The sequence below is a fragment of the Hippocampus comes genome, unplaced genomic scaffold, assembly GCF_001891065.2.
Source record: "Hippocampus comes isolate QL1 unplaced genomic scaffold, H_comes_QL1_v1.1 scaffold159, whole genome shotgun sequence".
Taxonomy (NCBI): Eukaryota; Metazoa; Chordata; class Actinopteri; order Syngnathiformes; family Syngnathidae; genus Hippocampus; species Hippocampus comes.
The window spans coordinates 989,731-1,007,067 of record NW_017805742.1 but is presented as its reverse complement, the minus strand read 5'-3'; the positions used below and the strand labels follow the sequence as shown (position 1 = coordinate 1,007,067).

General features: G+C 42.1%; 2 protein-coding genes and 1 long non-coding RNA gene across 5 annotated transcripts in view; 2 read left to right on the top strand and 1 right to left on the bottom strand.

Moving 5' to 3' along the window:
* The first annotated feature begins 1,737 nt into the window (after positions 1 to 1,737).
* Positions 1,738 to 11,297, top strand: myadmb (myeloid associated differentiation marker b). 2 transcript variants are annotated; one of them, XM_019883730.1, is made up of 2 exons: positions 1,738 to 1,888; positions 9,455 to 11,297. In XM_019883730.1, exon 2 carries the CDS (start codon positions 9,511 to 9,513, stop codon positions 10,390 to 10,392), a length of 882 nt encoding a protein of 293 aa, XP_019739289.1. In that variant the 5' UTR covers positions 1,738 to 1,888; positions 9,455 to 9,510; the 3' UTR covers positions 10,393 to 11,297. The 2 variants fall into 2 exon arrangements, with proteins under 2 accessions (XP_019739289.1, XP_019739290.1); XM_019883731.1 differs by lacking the exon at positions 1,738 to 1,888 and adding an exon at positions 4,673 to 4,921.
* A 2,041-nt stretch (positions 11,298 to 13,338) lies between these two features.
* The window catches only part of LOC109524112 (uncharacterized), a 7,394-nt gene continuing 3,395 nt past the window's right edge, over positions 13,339 to 17,337 (bottom strand). The window contains exon 2 of the long non-coding RNA XR_002169909.1: positions 13,339 to 13,738. This is a non-coding gene — a long non-coding RNA (uncharacterized LOC109524112). The remainder of the gene's footprint in view (positions 13,739 to 17,337) is intronic.
* The window catches only part of nfatc4 (nuclear factor of activated T cells 4), an 8,790-nt gene continuing 7,894 nt past the window's right edge, over positions 16,442 to 17,337 (top strand). The window contains exon 1 of one of the 2 annotated variants that reach the window (XM_019883725.1): positions 16,442 to 16,922. In XM_019883725.1, coding sequence (XP_019739284.1) covers positions 16,796 to 16,922 — 127 coding nt within the window. In that variant the 5' untranslated portion in view covers positions 16,442 to 16,795. Of the gene's footprint in view, positions 16,929 to 17,337 lie in introns of both variants that reach the window. The other variant, XM_019883726.1, reaches the window with a different exon arrangement.

Genomic DNA, 17,337 nt, shown 5'->3' with positions numbered 1-17,337 from the left:
GTCACTGACATACAATGGTGCGTATGTCATATTAATTACTTTGAATTTCTGACTATTCATTTTAAAGCTTTGTTCCTGAGATTGTATTTGTGTAAACTTTACACAACTTTACACAAATGATAAATATTAATAAATAATTCTAAACCAAAATATATTCAGACGTCATTTAGAGAGATAAGTCATCCCACCTGTGCTGGAAAAGAAATACTTAATATTTGAGTATTTTCAGATATTCTTGCAAGAATCTAGTTGTTGTTGATAGGAAGAATAGAACCACTGACAAATTAAACAACAGCATAACTCAATTGAAGCCAATTGAATCTATTCTGGAGGAATGTGCAAGACATACTATTATCTTCCTTCTCTAAATCGTTACCCTTGTTTTTAATAACAATGCCATCTGTCCCTAAATAAAAAAAACATTGTTTGAGATGACATTGAGCGATTGCTAGGCAACATCGTAAACAATCAGTGGGCCATTCAGATGAGTCAGGGTGTTGCAATGAACGCCATGCCAAGTAAGTTATCGCTGCGGTGCTGGAGAATCATGTTACAACACTTTCCCAGTACAGGAAACTCACTTAATGCAACTTTTTTGGTCAACTTCTGCTTTTTCTGCAATATTACTTGGAATCTTACGCATGAGAACCCTGCTGCTCATAGTGTACAGGAAAAGCCATTGGATTTTCCAGAGTTCAAATGGACCTGTGATGGTAAAGAGGAAAGTGTGATGATAACCACAGAGCAGGAATTGGACCTAACTTACTGTTATGGGAAAGGAAGCAACAAATGAAGGAACTGCATGTGACTGAACTGAACAATCAGCCATAGGTCCATATGGAATTATAAATACAGTTAAGTATGATTGTAAAACACAATACAGTGGACCACTGCAAACTTGGTGGATTTTTTTTTTCAATAGCTTTTAAAATATTAGTAAATATTTTAAAAAATGTTGGTGAGCCAACCCCCATTTTGTGGAGAACGCCTACTGGCAGTATATCCCCACTTAGTAAATAATTTTTTGTCGCACAAACAAACAGCAAACAAAAAAATTTTTTTTTCATTAATGAGTGTCAATAATAAGTTGATTTTTGCTCTTCGCGGGCTGGCACAGTCTCTATCAGCCGTGAACAGCAGGCATCCACTGTACATGTACTGCGAATTTTGGAATGTCTTGGTGCCCAGTTGTGTGTCCGCAATTGTAGCCAGAATTTTTTTTATTGTTAAAAGTTGGTATGCATTTCAGCAAAATTTCCCAACACTTTTTAGCCATGGGTTAATGGATGAATGAATTTTGAAATTTGAAACAATACTTTAAATATTATTGTGTGTGATAATTACAATTGGTTATGTAAATTGTTTTTTTTTGTACATTAAAAAGAATAAAAATAATGGGCAAGTGATGAAAATTCCTGTAACTAATCTATTGCATTCATTTTTTCGTCCCTTAAAATGGTCCAGTACAATGAATAGATGATGTAGGAGTACTAATGAAGTGGCCCATGAGTGTGTTTTGTCATCACGGATTTACAAGAAAAATAAGAGCCAGTACTATTCTAAAAGCATTACACGTGGTGAACCTTTGCACCACATTGTGTGTGTGTGTGTCACCGTCTCCGTAGTGACGAGAGAGGAAGAGGAGGAGGAGGATGTTGATGAGGAGGAGTAGGAGTAGGTTGGGAAGTTTGGAGGTGTGGCATGTACAGATGTGACTAACGGTACGAGGACATTCGATGCCTAATTTGGAGGTCGGGGCGGGGAGGGAGCTGGCAAGGAAGTCAAGTGGGAGTCTGCTCTGCTCGCTTTCTTTCGCTCCCCTTCTGTGTGTGTGAGAGACTCTCCACAGCTGGATGTTTGTGTGAGACGCTGCAACCGAGCACACGAGGTAAAGAACTTGTTGCATCTTGTACAAATATGTACTTTTTCTCTTTAAAGGAACACGTGTTTAGACTGAGAGGCTGAAAGTTAACAAAAAAACAAACAAAAAAAAAAAACCCAAGTCAGGGCTGCTTTTTGTGTGTGTTTTTTGTCATTAAGAAAATGTATTTAACATGTGGTAATGTCGGAGGAAAATATGAAAAGGGGTTTTGGGTGCTTGTTTACATGTGCGATTGTGGTTCAAATGCGCTAGGAATCATTGGAGAGGAAATGTGCTACATTTTGTTTTTTCTTCTTTGCTTTTGTGCAGTCATGTTCGAGAAAAATAGAATCAAAGATGGCCTCCTGTGCATATTTACGCTTGTGTTTTGTCACTAAAATGGACAGGGAGGTGTGTGTGTGTGTGTGTGTGTGTGTGTGTGTGTGTGTGTGTGTGTGTGTGTGTGTGTGTGTGTGTGTGTGTGTGTTTGGTGGCTGAAGGGCGCGGCAGGCGGCACACCCACCTTCCCTGCACTGGTCTTAATGAATGAACCTTCGAAAGGTCCCCCGAAGCACAGCTAACCCAAACCAGGCTTTATAAATAAGAATATTTGGTTGGAAAACAATAACAAGCCAGTTAGGTTAGCCAAAGAAACCTAAATGTAATCCTAAACCTAAACATTACCTTCCCCACCAGCACTAATCTGAACCCCCTTTCCACCTCCTCATTCCTCCCTTCCTAACCCTGACCACCTCACTACCCCTTACTCACCTAATACTAATGCCTCTCCCCTCACGGCCCTCCTCACCATGTTATTATAGTGACGGAGAATTGATGAAATAGCTCAGATTACAATTCAAAAAGTATTTTCATTAACTAAATAAAATAAAAATGAGAGTGCTGGAAAAAAAAACAATGAGTGAAACTACATCGCACGCTTATAAGACTAAGATTAGTATGATTACTGTCAAGTGAAAATGTCTCATCCTTTCATCATTGTCTCTTAATTTCATACATTCGCTTTCGGGGTTGATTTGAAATTGATTTATTTAGGTATTACGGTAAGGCCGCGCAGAATAAAGAAGATTAAAGTCACTTTGGAGTTTAGTTTACTTTATGACACAATACTTCGTGCCTACCCTTTTTTAATCTTGCACTCCACAAAGTAGAAACTAATACAAAAACTAACTATCATGACAAATTCAAAACTATTATAAATGTCTTGCACTATCTTAAGGAATAGAACATCTCTCAGAATAAAAATAGTTCTGATACTCGGGAAATTAATTTCAATTAAAAATGTGACGTATAAGTCAAGTTTTTAAGATATGAGCCGTTGCGTGGCCTATTTTTGACTTGAGATAAGAGCAATAATTTTGGGATGCACGTGCATTTCAGAACCCCACAGTTAGACGGCAGCAGCAAACTTCACAGCATACAAGATCCATTCATACCCCCATCAGTTGGGCGTGGTCATGTACTATTTTGCTAGTTTGCCACTTGTCAATAAATCCCCCAGATGATGCACAAGGAAGGACAAAACATTAGGGACAGTTGTGTTACAGGCTTGCATTTTCCGTGTTTGCAGGTCACGTGGAGTGCGAATGTCATTGCTTTGAGTTTTATATGGTTCAATACTGTCGAGCGTAATTTTTATTTTATATTTTCATGAAAAACGTAAGAAAATACAGAACATTTGGTGTTTCTTAGAGGTTTTGGAACGGATTATTTGCATAGCCATTCATTTCTATGGCATAAGATGATTTGAGATACATTAGGGTCACGAAACACAAAACTTGTACGTAACTCAACACACTAACCCTCATTCTATCCCTCACCCAAATCCTAACTGAAGTCAAAACTGTAGCATACAACAGCGAAACAAGCCGTTTCCCTTGTTGTTCACCCTTTTTAAAAAGACTTTTAGAAGGTTTTTTTAAGTCTCACCATCAATTTTCCTCTAAAAAAGAAAAAAAACAAAGTGGACTTTGTCCCTCTGAAGGATTTATTTCATGTCTCCCAAATGCACATTCAGCTTCGACCTCATCTTGGTGTTGGCGTGTAAGCGAATTTAAGGGATGAAATCAGGTTAGCTGCATCTCACCATGGCAACTGAACTCATGACGGCGTCGGTCAGGAGTGCCGCATTGCTTTGAGTTTTATATGGTTCAATACTGTCGAGCGTAATTTTTATTTTATATTTTCATGAAAAACGTAAGAAAATACAGAACATTTGGTGTTTCTTAGAGGTTTTGGAACGGATTATTTGCATAGCCATTCATTTCTATGGCATAAGATGATTTGAGATACATTAGGGTCACGAAACACAAAACTTGTACGTAACTCAACACACTAACCCTCATTCTATCCCTCACCCAAATCCTAACTGAAGTCAAAACTGTAGCATACAACAGCGAAACAAGCCGTTTCCCTTGTTGTTCACCCTTTTTAAAAAGACTTTTAGAAGGTTTTTTTAAGTCTCACCATCAATTTTCCTCTAAAAAAGAAAAAAAACAAAGTGGACTTTGTCCCTCTGAAGGATTTATTTCATGTCTCCCAAATGCACATTCAGCTTCGACCTCATCTTGGTGTTGGCGTGTAAGCGAATTAAGGGATGAAATCAGGTTAGCTGCATCTCACCATGGCAACTGAACTCATGACGGCGTCGGTCAGGAGTGCCGGGGGCGGGTCACGTCCTGTTTTGCCGTCCTCAACTCGAGACCTGCAAGCACTATTTTCAGACCTTGTCCATTTTGGGGAAGTACCCCCCCCGCCAACCCCCCGCACACACACACACACAACCTTACCACCACCACTGTGTGTACGTGTTTTCCTCTTATGTTTTCCATGCAGTACAGTGGAAAAGCCGCCTTTTTTTCCCTGTCTCAACTCTACAAGATATTTGGAAGCCCCTCTACATGACGTGTAATTGCTCCTTAAGCTGGATCGGATGGGAAAAGGGAGGGGAGGGAAGGGACACCACCAAGGCAAGGGAAAGAAATTGGAGAAAGTGAGGAAAAAAAAAAGTTGGTGAGCCAGACGGCCATCTGGAACACATCAGTAAGTTGGAATTTATTTTTTTATTTTTTTAGTTTTTACACATGGAATAATGTGGGCGGTGAAAGGGGAAGGGGGCCCCACAGTGACTCACTGCTCTGCTATTCCACTCCATCACCGGCCTTTGAGTGTGTGTGTGTGTGTGTGTGTGTGTGTGTGTGTGTGTGTGGGTGTGTGGGTGATGTGGCCTGAGCTCAGGGCTTCCCCGGGTTCCTCCCTTTCAATCCTGACCATCTCCCTAACGCCACCCTCCTTTCTTCAGCTCCTTTGCCTTCATATGTCTTCTGTCGCTAATGGCGTCTAATGTAAACAAGGCCCATTCCGTCTGTTTATAAGCATCTCTTGGGGTATGAGGCTAATGAGGCATCAAGCCAAACGGGTGATGGATGTCTGTGGGCTGGGAGGGGAGGAGGACATGTGCTGTTACATTCTGCATTCTACTGTCTTTTTATTCCTCTTAAAAATCTTGCCTTTTCCAGTAGGCTGCTAGCTAAGAATGCTAATGTGTTCACTGAGGAAGAACCATAAACACGGGGTCATACGTCAATTCTGCGTCAAACTAAAAATAATGGGATCGCCCCTAAATAGTAAGCGCTCCAATTTTTCCACACGAAATTAGTGAATCAAAGTCAAATGAGTAAATCTGGATACACAAATACCAATTATCGGGCTGAATTAACATTTTCCTTCCCTTCCGATCAAAGGCCCAATTGTCAGATATCTCGAAGTTCTTATCAGAAACAATCGTACATGTTAAACCTGTTCAACTTTTACGATCGTAAATCATATCGTGTGTGTGATCAAAACAGAGTGGGATTGAGCCATTCCTGATTGTGACGTGAAACGAACTAAAACCCATTTAATTATGATAGACCCATACCAATAATCACATTAAATTCTCTGACTGTTTATCATGACAGATTATCCTGCAGTGTGGGGTGTGTTCAGAATAATTTTCCCTCCCTGAATTGTTTGGAAAATATTCGATAATCATAAATGTGAAACTGGTTTGACACTTGTAATATGGGTGTGGTCAGAACCAAGATGGGCCGAGTCATGGACACCAATTGATGTGAAACGGAACCAAATAAGTGGGATACAGGCGTAACGATAGACCAAATGTAAGCATTTTATGACACGCTTAACAATTAAATCCAATAGAGGCCCGATTATTCGATGATCATCCTGTGCGGGTATCATGCGGTGTGGGATGTGTTCAGAGTAATTGTTTCCTTTCCAATCTGCTTGGAAAAGAGTTGGGCGGACGATCGTAATTGTTAAACCTGTTCAATATTTACAATCGCAAATTCCTTTGCGTGTTTGTGATCAGCACGGAGTTCAGCAGAGCCACGTGCACAGATGCTGGTAAGCAGGGTGAATTTGACAATTCCTCCGTTTGCCATCAAAGTCAGTGAAGACCCGATTGTCGGATGTTTCTAAAAGATTATTCTGAGCGATTATTCTGCGGTGTGCGGTGTGTTAAAAGGGATTTTTCCTCTTAATCATTTTGGAAAACGCTCAGGCCGACAGTCATAACTGTTAAACGACGCTACGCGCATATCGCTTTTTAAAGTCCTCGTAAAGTGAAAAAAGATATCTTCTAAATTTAACACACTGCACAGAAGAGTGCTGTGAACAACCCTGTCAAATCTGAATGATCAAAAAAAAAAAATTAATAAGCATATAAAATGAGGCTTTATGATCCTGATAAATCAAGCCGTTGTCCAAAAACAATCTTTTTAGAGACATCCGACAATCAGGTGTTTGCTAACATTGATCATAATGGAGATAAATGGACAAATAAGGTCCAGCGAACCTTGCTTAGCATGTAAAAAATTCTCACTTTTGTCCCCCCATTTCCATGTCAACAGGGACAAAGAAAATCCCGTGAAATTGCGTGGAAATACTGAGACAGCCGAAACATCAAAGAAAGAACGGATTACATGCCACAAGGCGACACCCCATTAAAAGCATTCGAATGTGCGTCTGCTATGGTAACATAAACATGGCTCCTCCGCAATAAATACATCGGGCGGTCTTGGAAAGGATGACATCGCTTAGGGCAAGTAAAATTTTTATAAGTGGATCGCATCGACTATAAATCTAAAGGCAAGCTCGCAGCTGGCCGCTGTCTTATTTATGACATTGTCGGGTGGAGTAGCGGGAAGAGGAGGCTCTCCCAAAGAGTTCGGGCGTGGCAGGCATCTGCCATTCTCGACTTTTTACTACCAGCGTGGGCGGCGCGGTGTTCGACTGGTTAGCACGTTCGCCTCACAGCGCAGAGGTGGAGGGTTTGATTCCGGTTGCCGCCTTCCTGTGTGGAGTTTGTTTTCCCCCGTGCCTGCGTGGGTTTTCTCCGGGTACTCCTCCCACATTCCAAAAACATGCGTGGCAGGCTGATTGAACACTCTAAATTGTCCCAACGTGTGATTGGGAACGTGAATGGTTGTTCATCAATGTGTGCCCTGCGATTGGCTGGCAACCGGTTCAGGGTGTACCCCGCCTACTGCCCAAAGACAGTTGGGATGGGCTCCAGCACGACCTGCGACACTTGAGCTGAGAAATGAACTTGTGACCTCTTGACTGTGAGGCAGATCGGTTAACCACTAGTCGACCATCCTGCCTGCACAGAACACAGTTTGATCCAAATTGGTGAGCTAAGTGGGGAAAAGGACAATACTAGATACCTCAACAGAAATAACGTTTTTACTGTTTTAAATGGCACTAATATTTTAATAAGTAAATCATATTTAGCGCGCAGAACTTAGTTTGATCTAAAATGGAGGAATTGTACTTTCAGGCAAGAGAAGTGGAACATGTTGGAACTAACCAACATAAACACATTACAGTAAAGTGTTTTGAATAGCATAAAAATACAAACTGAGCGCCGGATTAGATTCCAAACTGGAGGAATTGTATTTTTTGCCAAGTGGGGGATATGAGGAAAAAAAAAAGACCGATGCCTAAACACATATATCTTTTTGTCATGCCGTAAGTGGCATGACCATGAAGGGAGCACAAAGATCCACATGGAAGAAATTCCATTTTGTTGATGGCAAGCCAAGTGGGGAACCTTAGAAATCCACCAGCTGCCATGTACTGTAAACGTGGTCACTGTACTGTATGTTACTACGGGCTTCCATTAGTCGCATGCCTCTTTTCTCACCCCCCGTACAAGCGTGTTATGTCTCGCGGGGAGCCAGTTGGGCGCTAGCGTTGAGTGAAGGTGGAAACTTGAAAGCCTCAAAATCCAAAACTCCCCCCTACAGTGTTCCTGTCGATAAATCTGAGCAGTGAATTGAATGCATCAAGCAAGTAGAGTGGGATTCCAAAAAAAAAAAAAAAAGAAGTCGGCCCTTACTGATGACAGGGGTCAGCGGAGGGTGCCGCCCCACGCCACGCCTCGCCTGTGAGGACTCCAACATGGATGGAATGTTGGAGTGAGACAGGCCAAGTCTCCGAGCAGCAGGAATGACTTGCAGACTACAGCTGTAAAAGTCAGGCTGGAAAGGAGCGAGAGAAGGGAAAGCCAGTTCTCAGCAGATTATTCAAGCAGATGGAAATGCGTCCACCACAGAGGAGTCATTATTTGTGCTGGAGACACAATAACACCCTTGTGTGTGCGTTTTTTTTCTGTGTGTTTTTTTTGGGGGGGGGGGGGGGGGGTGTTTATGTCAAGCTTGCAAACCGTCGCCCTCATGTGGCTCAGATGCGCTATTTCATCCTTTTTACCATTACAGTAGTGGCAAGAAAATTTTTTTTTTTTTTCTTTTGGTAGGCTAGAATGGATTACATACATGGCATTTCTAATCATTTCACAATTTTATTCATATTTTGACAAAGCGAGAAGAAGAAAATATGGATTTATTACTCAAGTAAAGTACCTGAAAAAATTCTACTTCAGTTGAGTTACAACACAAAGTCTTTGTACTTTGCTACTTCTCACCGCTGGCTTTTTGCAGTCACTGAGATGCATTTGATTTATAGCCGCTACACCCAATGCAGTTTTATGAGCAAGCCGCACAGCGCAAATTTATTTTTAATATAGTCCTTTTTGGGTTTGTTGTAACAAGCCTCCAGAGCTCATCTGCTGGTTATGAGTCATACACCTTTCTTTGCATCTTATGAAAAGTTGACCAGCCTGCTTTCACCGAAAAGAAAATTTTAACATTTCTGCTTCAAGCACACGAACAGTTATTCACTTTTCATTTTTTCAACTTAAATGCGACTTTTTAATTTTTATCTGAAAAAATGTTTTTTAATGATATATATTTATTATATTTATATATTTCTTATTAAAATATGACCTTTTTTTTGCGGCGCTGGAATGGACTAATGGCATTTTGAGTTACAGGTGTGGTCATGGAATCAATTAAGTCAAGACACGTCTGTATTAATATGTAATACAGACGTAATGAATATTTCTCAACATTTTTAGGGGGTTGTCAACTGTGTGCAGAGTTCTGCTATTTTTCCCTAGCGGGGAATTATTGTATGCTTAAACCCTCATGAATCCTTCTTGTGTTCTTTCTCCAGATTTGTCTACCCGAGCATCTGCTTACCTTCCCTGAACGAGGCAACCAAGCGTCGACATGGCAATCGTTCTGCACTCTACCCCCCTCTTGTGGACGCGTCTGGCGGCGCTGATCTTCTCATGCGTGGCCTTCTCGGTAGCGGTCCACGGTGGGCGTCTGTACCACGGCACGGGCGACTGGTGCATCTTCTGCTGGGCCTTCAGCTTCGCCGGCACTCTGCTGGTGCTCCTGGTGGAGCTGTTTGGCCTGCAGACCCGAGCGCCCGTCTCCTGGAAGAACTTCCCCATCACGTTCGCCTGCTACGCCGCTCTGCTGTGCCTGTCGGCGTCCATCATCTTCCCGCTGTACTACCTGAAAGGCTCCATGGGACCCAGCGAGGTGCGTGACTACCGCATCGTGTCCACCGTCTTCTCCTGCTTGGCCACTATCGCCTACATGACCGAGGTGAGCATCAGCAAGGCCAGGCCGGGCGAAGTGGCGGGCTACATGGCCACCGCCCCGGGTCTGCTGAAGGTGTGCGAGACCTTCGTGGCTTGCATCATCTTCGTGTTCATCAGCGACCCGGTGCTGTACGACCGCCATGACGCGCTCAAGTACTGCATGTCCGTCTACTGCATCTGCTTCATCTTGTCCGCCGCCATCATCCTTCTGTGCGTGGGCGAGTGCACCGGCTGCCTGCCGTTCCCCTTCGCCCGCTTCTTGTCCGGGTACGCCCTGCTAGCCGTGATCCTCTACCTGTCGGCCACCATCGTCTGGCCCATCTTCAACTTCGACCCCAAGCACGGCGGCAACAAGCAGCGTCCGTCCAGCTGCGGCTCCACGCAGGGGCTGTGCACATGGGACAAGCTGATGGCGGTGGCCGTGCTCACCGCCGTCAATTTGGTGCTCTACCTGGCCGACCTCATCTACTCCGCCCGCTTGGTGTTTGTCAGCGCTTGAGACTGCGGCTCGAGATTCGAAACTTGACTCCGAATTAGCTTCAAAAGTGTTTGCGCATGGGAACCCGCAAGTTGCAACAGTCCAAAATTCTGAGTTCAAATACAAAGTTTACAAGTTTAATTTGTTTCTTGAAACGCTCATATTGCAAATCATCGTTCCCCATCAAAATGAATGGAAATGCTAATAATTCGTTCCAGACCCACTTTGTGCTCCTTCTAGTGTTTGCGCCCTGGCCATCAGAGGGCAGTATCATACAGCTATGTAGACATAAATGAGGAAACGTTTCACAAATTGCGGTAGTATTAGTCTTTTTTTTTCAATGTATACAATTTGGAGCTGAAATTAAATTTGAAATAATTAAAGAAAAATGAAAACTATACCTCAAAATGCAGTCAGCAAATCTAATGAAACTCACACAACCAAAAAGACCGACTCTAGAAGTGGGATTCTTTTTTTTCCTCCGATGTGTGTGTGTGTTTATTTTCTTACTACCAAATGGTAAAGAAATACGCAATCATAACCTCGATAACGAAACAGTCCCAACTAAGTTTCTGGGGGAAAATAATGATATATTAGCCCAGTTAACATCCATAGCAACAACCACATAAGTGCCTTTTTTTCTTTTTCAACTACAGCCGGTTATAAATGATAGCAAAGAGAAAGCATGTGATGACCATGACAGAACGGGAATTTTTTTTTGGGGGCGGGGTTAATCTTCATTGACAGCAGAATTTTTGAGTATCCCCAAATCCGACCTCACAGGTGTGTTATATCAGTGATGACAAAGAAAAGAAAGGTAATGATAACCACAGAACACGAAACAGGAAAACAAGTGTTTTCATTGATAGAAACCTCAAAAGTGCTCAAAATTCACATATTTTTTGTTCCTTTTTTTTTTTTTTGGTCAGCACAGAAGGTTACCATGGCAAGGAGGGGAAATATAAGTCTGCATATGTGATGAGATAACTTTATAAACTATGTATTATTAGTTTGGACAATTTGTAGGAGGTGGATACATTTAAGACCACCATCATATTATTATAATACATTTACCAGTAAATTCATACTAAAATGTTCCCGTTATGAGGTTTCCCTCTTTGTGTGTGGGAGGGGTAGATCTGCTGGGTGGGCGGGGGGCGTTGTTTTGCTATGTTTACACATGCGCTTTGTGAAGGACTCAAAAGAGTGTGAACCGGAGCATGCTAAAGCTAATGAAGTTCAAACACACATAAAAAAACGTCATTCCGCTGATCCACGTTGACATAAGCTGGAGAGGATGTGCATGTAAACATAGGAGTGTATTGTTGTTATTTTTTTAGCCTTTTGAACGTCAATAACCAGCTCAAAATTAAACTTTATTTTTTTTTGGTCTTACTTGAAGTAGCGCATCACCTAAAATGAACAAGCGACTTGATGTTTTTGGATTTCTATTGTACAGGGTGCACATACTTGCATACACACGCTGTATATGTGCACGGCATAAAGTATCATCTTACACACTTCAATGCTATATGTCACACGTCGTAAAGGGCTCTGTTGGTTTTGGATGGCTGTTGTACTTATTTTTAATTAATACTTTTGTATTCTGCCATTTTGTGTTCTGCAGCGTTCGCACCGCGTCAGTGTTGTAAGAAAATGTAACCTTTTTTTGCATTTCAATGAAAAACATATTAAACACACTTTGTCGCCTTATTATTTGTGTTTTAAGGGCGAAGGCCGTGTTCTCGGGAATTTGGTAGGATTTCCAACAAATGGTAAAATACCCTTGAGAGTTGGAAAGGGCATGTCTTTATGAGACTTTAGTAGAAAAAAAGGGCATGTTTTCATTGGAATTTAAGATCTTCTACAAAACGTAACACCTTTTTGTGTCGAAAAGGCCACGTCCTCATGGGACGTGCGACATATGGCTGCTGAAAAAAAATTGCTGCTTATAACGGATTTCGATCACGTAAAGGCATGACCTCATAAATATTGCCATTTAAATGGGGAGAGATGGGCATTCCGTTCCTGGGAAGGAACGGTCTGTCCGTTAGTCTCGGATGGACGCCCATTTTGGGGAGGGAGGACGAGAAGTTCTTTTTAAAAAGGACAAACTAAGCAAGGACGGAAGTGGGTTTTTTGTCCGTCCCTTTAATCGTCCCTAAAGAGTCCATGCGAGCCATAAACTCTTTGGGAATATAAAATAAATAGAAAAATCATTAATCATTTTCCTTTCATGTCTGTAGCAGAGAATTGTTGAACCGAGTCGATATGTCTGCCCATCCGCCATATTGTATGTGGCTGCAATATTAGCCATAAAATCGGCAAATAATATCATAAAACTGAGCTAGGATAAAATCATACATTCAGAAGCAATAATTCCGTATTAATCCAGTGAGTTCTTGCTTGTTGGTGAATCTCCAAGGAGAAGCATATTCACAATTTGCTTCAGTTTGCCACATTCAATATGGCTGCGCCGTCGACATTCTCGATAGGATCGACAGCGCTACGCGAATGTATGGAGCAAAGTAAGTGCTGTCACATCTGTATCAATTGTGCCCCTCCACACCCCCTTGAGGCTTTTTTCGTGGGGGGCGGGGGGGCCGACTGGGACGATGATGGAAGGGTACCCAAGGGTCGCAGACGGAGGACAGACCGGCAAAATAGTATAAAGTGCCAATCTCTGTAAATGGGGAATTTGCACACCTGCGTATAGGTGCCCTCTTGAATATGTGGAGAATGTGCGGTGATGCATAGCCACAACCTCGAATTTAACATATAACGTCCCTTTTTTTCCAATAAAAGGGTCCTCATGAGTAATGAGATTCACTATTCTAAGTAGAATAGTGGTCTGTTCACATGAGAATTTAGGAGGACTTCTTCCAGACTGCGATGCCCTTTTTTGAGTTGAAAAGGGTCTGCTCTCAAGGGAATTCAGTAGGATTTCCGACAAAATGTAACAGACTGTTTTGAGTTGAACAGGGAGCTGCTCTCATGAGAATTTGGTAGGAATTCCTATAAAACAGCCATTTATTTAGTCGTAACAACAAATTGTTACAGACTACGATGAGTAATAAGGAGAACGGCTTGAGTATTTTTTTCTCCCAGAGAACGTGTCAGTGTGAAAGATACACTTGGTGGGTTTTTTTGGTGAGGTGTTGTCTTGCCACGTGTTCCAGAAGCCTCCAAATGGTTGGTTTGTTCCAGTCGTCATGTTCTCCGACCAGCAGTTTGACCTTTTGCTCCACAAAGTAAACATCCCGTCACAGTGATGCCGGCTTTCCATCAGCAACTGGCCGGTGGAGTTCATGATGTCACCGTACAGCTGTCAGTGAGACGAGGGGGCGGGGCCATGTGGCGATGACTTCTGTCAACAAGAAGGTATAAATAGTGAGGAACAAGCCCATGCTCAATTGCACTTCAGTTAAACAATATGATGAAGGTAAATTGTGATTGATCGACTTAAATGGAGCAAAGCAGGTCAACCTTCAGGAGAACATGTTGTTTGTTTGGTGAGAGACGAGAGCTCACACGCAGGAAAAAATGAACCAGTGAGAATTCTGACTTTTTTTTCATGAAGTGACTTTTTTTCTCCTAAAAAAAGACTTCTTTTAAATATTTGTTTTCTAAAAAAAGAAGTCTTTTTTTCCCCCATTAAAAACACTGTAAAAATGTTTTTCGCGAAAACAAATTTGACTTTGAAAACATTTTCCCCAAAAAATCTCAACATACCGTATTTTTTGTAATGAATACTTTCCCCAAAAATTAATCTTTGACCTTTTTTCTTTAAAAAAAAAAAAAAAAAAAAAAAGAATACCATTTTCATAAAAACAATTTGGAGATGACTTCCAAAATTTTTTAAAATTATTTTTTCCATGTAACCGGCTTAAAAAAAAAAAAAAAAACGTTTCCCTCAAAAATATATTTGAAAAAAAGATGACCAGATGTTTTAGCTAAAAATATTTCTCATAAAGACAACACACCCCGACAAAAATCAATCAAACAATTTATCAATCTATCTATCTCATAAGCAAGCTCTGCAGAAGCCTTTTTGTGATCTTGATGTCTTTGAGGAAAACATGAAATATGCAGATAGCGGCCCTCGAGGACTGAATTTGGACATCCACGATCCAGGCCCGCAAATACACTGGCTATTCAGGAAAAGTAATACATTTTCCTGAAATTCCCAATGCACATCCCCTGTCCCTGCTGAAAGGGGTGCGCAGCTTAAAACATTTATTTCAATGAATCCTGTCAATCACAGTGGGAGCAGGTTCCTGTGGTTGACCACCTGGGGGCGACACTTTCTAATGACAACCAAATTAAGCATCAGCCTTGAGGGACAAACAGCACATCCCCACTTTGGCATGAATTATGAAACCTCACACCACATCTGAAAAGCCGTCTTCTTCTCCGTCAGCTCAAGGACAGTTTTTTACTGTTCATCATCTGACAACAGATAATTTTAGGCACTTTATTATTTTTGCTTTCTTTCACGGCAAAATGTCATTTTCACACCCGGGAACAGAAAACTTTCCATGTTGTACTCCCTGAAGCTCAAATAAGGATGCACATGTGCTCATCTACTAATCAATTGATTATGTTTACGCTTCGGAACTCTTAAGTAGCACTTTCAAGAAAACGTAACCAGTTCGGCGAAAATGACCAGATGAATTTATGATTTCTTTCAAGACCTGATGGCTCTTTTGTTGCTGAAAGGTAATGCAGCAAGAATTCAGTATTTTTGTAGAAAATAGTGGCCCATTTCCAATACATTCAAAAATCCTAATCTAATTCCGATACAAAATGTGATTTCTTCATTTTTTTTTGCAGAATGGGAATGCCCTATGTTGATGTAAAACACATCAGGCTTTCATAACAAATTGCAAATCTCAACCACATTTTCTGCAAATGTTTTAAAGGAATTTAGTAGATGGGTCTACCACGAGGACACCCACAAAATTTCCTCAAGAAACCATGCTGGAAAATAAACAGGAAGTCTCCCATTTTGGTTTGAAGCAGCAATTTTAGGGTCGTTTTGGCCATTCTGCCGAACCTTCAGTCACACTTGTTTTTGAGGTTTTGACAGTTGCTCCAAAATGTTGTACGTCATATACGAGATCATTACAAATAAACACATTGTAATTCCAGTGTTTTCATCATTGCGTGTGGATGGACCAAGTCAGCGAAGTTTGATTACTTGCCATAAAGCACATGACATAAAAAACAAAATTTTGCTGAGATTTTCACTTTGGTTCAAACATGTCCATTTTAGGATCATTTTAGTTTTTAGATGTGTAACATCCATCGCAATTTTTTTTGAAAAGCCAGTTTGACGTAGCAGCATAGAATCTTGTTTGCATCTCTGTCATGAAAAGACCCACAAAAAAAGTCTCAATAAAGCATGCCTGAAAAGACACAGAAGTGCTGCCATTTTGAATGGAGGCGGCCATTTTTTCAGGGTAAAATTCAAGCAGGCGTTTTTGAATCATTTTGGAAGTTTTCAGCAGCCCTTAGAGATTTTGTCTGATTGCCACCAAATTCACAAATACCAGATATGAGCGACACAAAATTGTGAAACATTTGAGTCTTTTTGTTACTGAGTCCTGAAATTGATTAGAGCAAACAATGGAATACCAAAGTAAAATTTAACAACGTTCTTAGAAAGAACATTCATGACGCATTTCGGGTGTGTCGGCAAGTGAGACCCCTCAAGCAGCTCTACGTGATTCCCGATGATTCCCGAGTGGTGAGGGGCCTGGGAGCTGGTCTAAGCCGGAGAGAGGGGTGTTTATTTAAGTTTTTCGTCTCCTGACTCAGACAGACTGCAGCGGATAATGAGAAACAGATCTCTGATGGAGAAGAGAGGAGAGGAGGGAGGTAGGGGGCTCATAAAGTGGGAATGGGGGAGAAGAAAAAAGAAGGGAGGAGGGAGACGGGGCGGTGAAGGAAGAACGACAGCCAAAAAAGGGGGGGAGTGATGCGTTCAGGGCCCTGGTGCTCACACGACAAACTTGATGAGAGGAGGAGGATGTGAGGGAAGTGGGGGTAAGAGGGCGGGGGGTTCCGATGATTGACAGGCAGGGTGACCCTATGGGGACCGAGCGACGGAGCTTCAGAACCCACCCAGAGGCAATTAAGGGTAAAGGACGACAAAAATATTTCAACTTTTTCCCCCTCCTCCTCGTTCTTCTCCTCCTCCTCCTCTTTCTCTGTGTAGCGTGAGGATGAAAGACTGACTTGAACAGAAAAACAAAACTTTAGTATAAGCTAGGCATCAAGTTTGAAGAGGACGAGTGGAAAAGTTCTTTCAAGAGCGGAGGTGGTTTGCGTTATGACGCGCTCTTAAAGAAGAGAACCCCCGCGCTTCCTCCTCAGAAAAAAAAAACTTTTTTTTGAGGGGGGGGGGCAATTCTCGTCGCCGATGGGGGCCGCGCCGGGCTCTGGCTGGGAGGAGGGCGAGTTCGAGTTCAAGCTGGTGTTCGAGGAAGACGCGCCGCGGCCAGAGGAGGAGAGTTCCGGCTCCGTGGAGCCCGCTGACAGCAGCAGCAGTGTGGGTCAGTCACAAGCGCTTCTCGTATGTGAAACAAGACTTCCCAGATGCATGGGAACATACGTGCATATGAATGTGTGTGTGTGTGTGTGTGTGTGTGTGTGTGTGTGTGTGTGTGTGTGTGTGTGTGTGTGTGTGTGTGTGTGTGCGCGCGCGCGCGCAGTGGACTTTACGTGTGGGTGCATGCACTCAATGTGGTTCTAATCAGGCGTGCGTGCGAGTTAATAGCTGCCATGTGGGAAGGAACCTCCACAGGCTCACCCCCTCCCTCCACACACACACACACACACACACACAAACGTATACTGTATGTACTGTGATGCTTGAGATTAGCGGTGGGCGATATGGCAAAAATCTTCGATCACGATATTGGCCTTTTTGTATCCCAATAAAAATATACCACAATACATTTT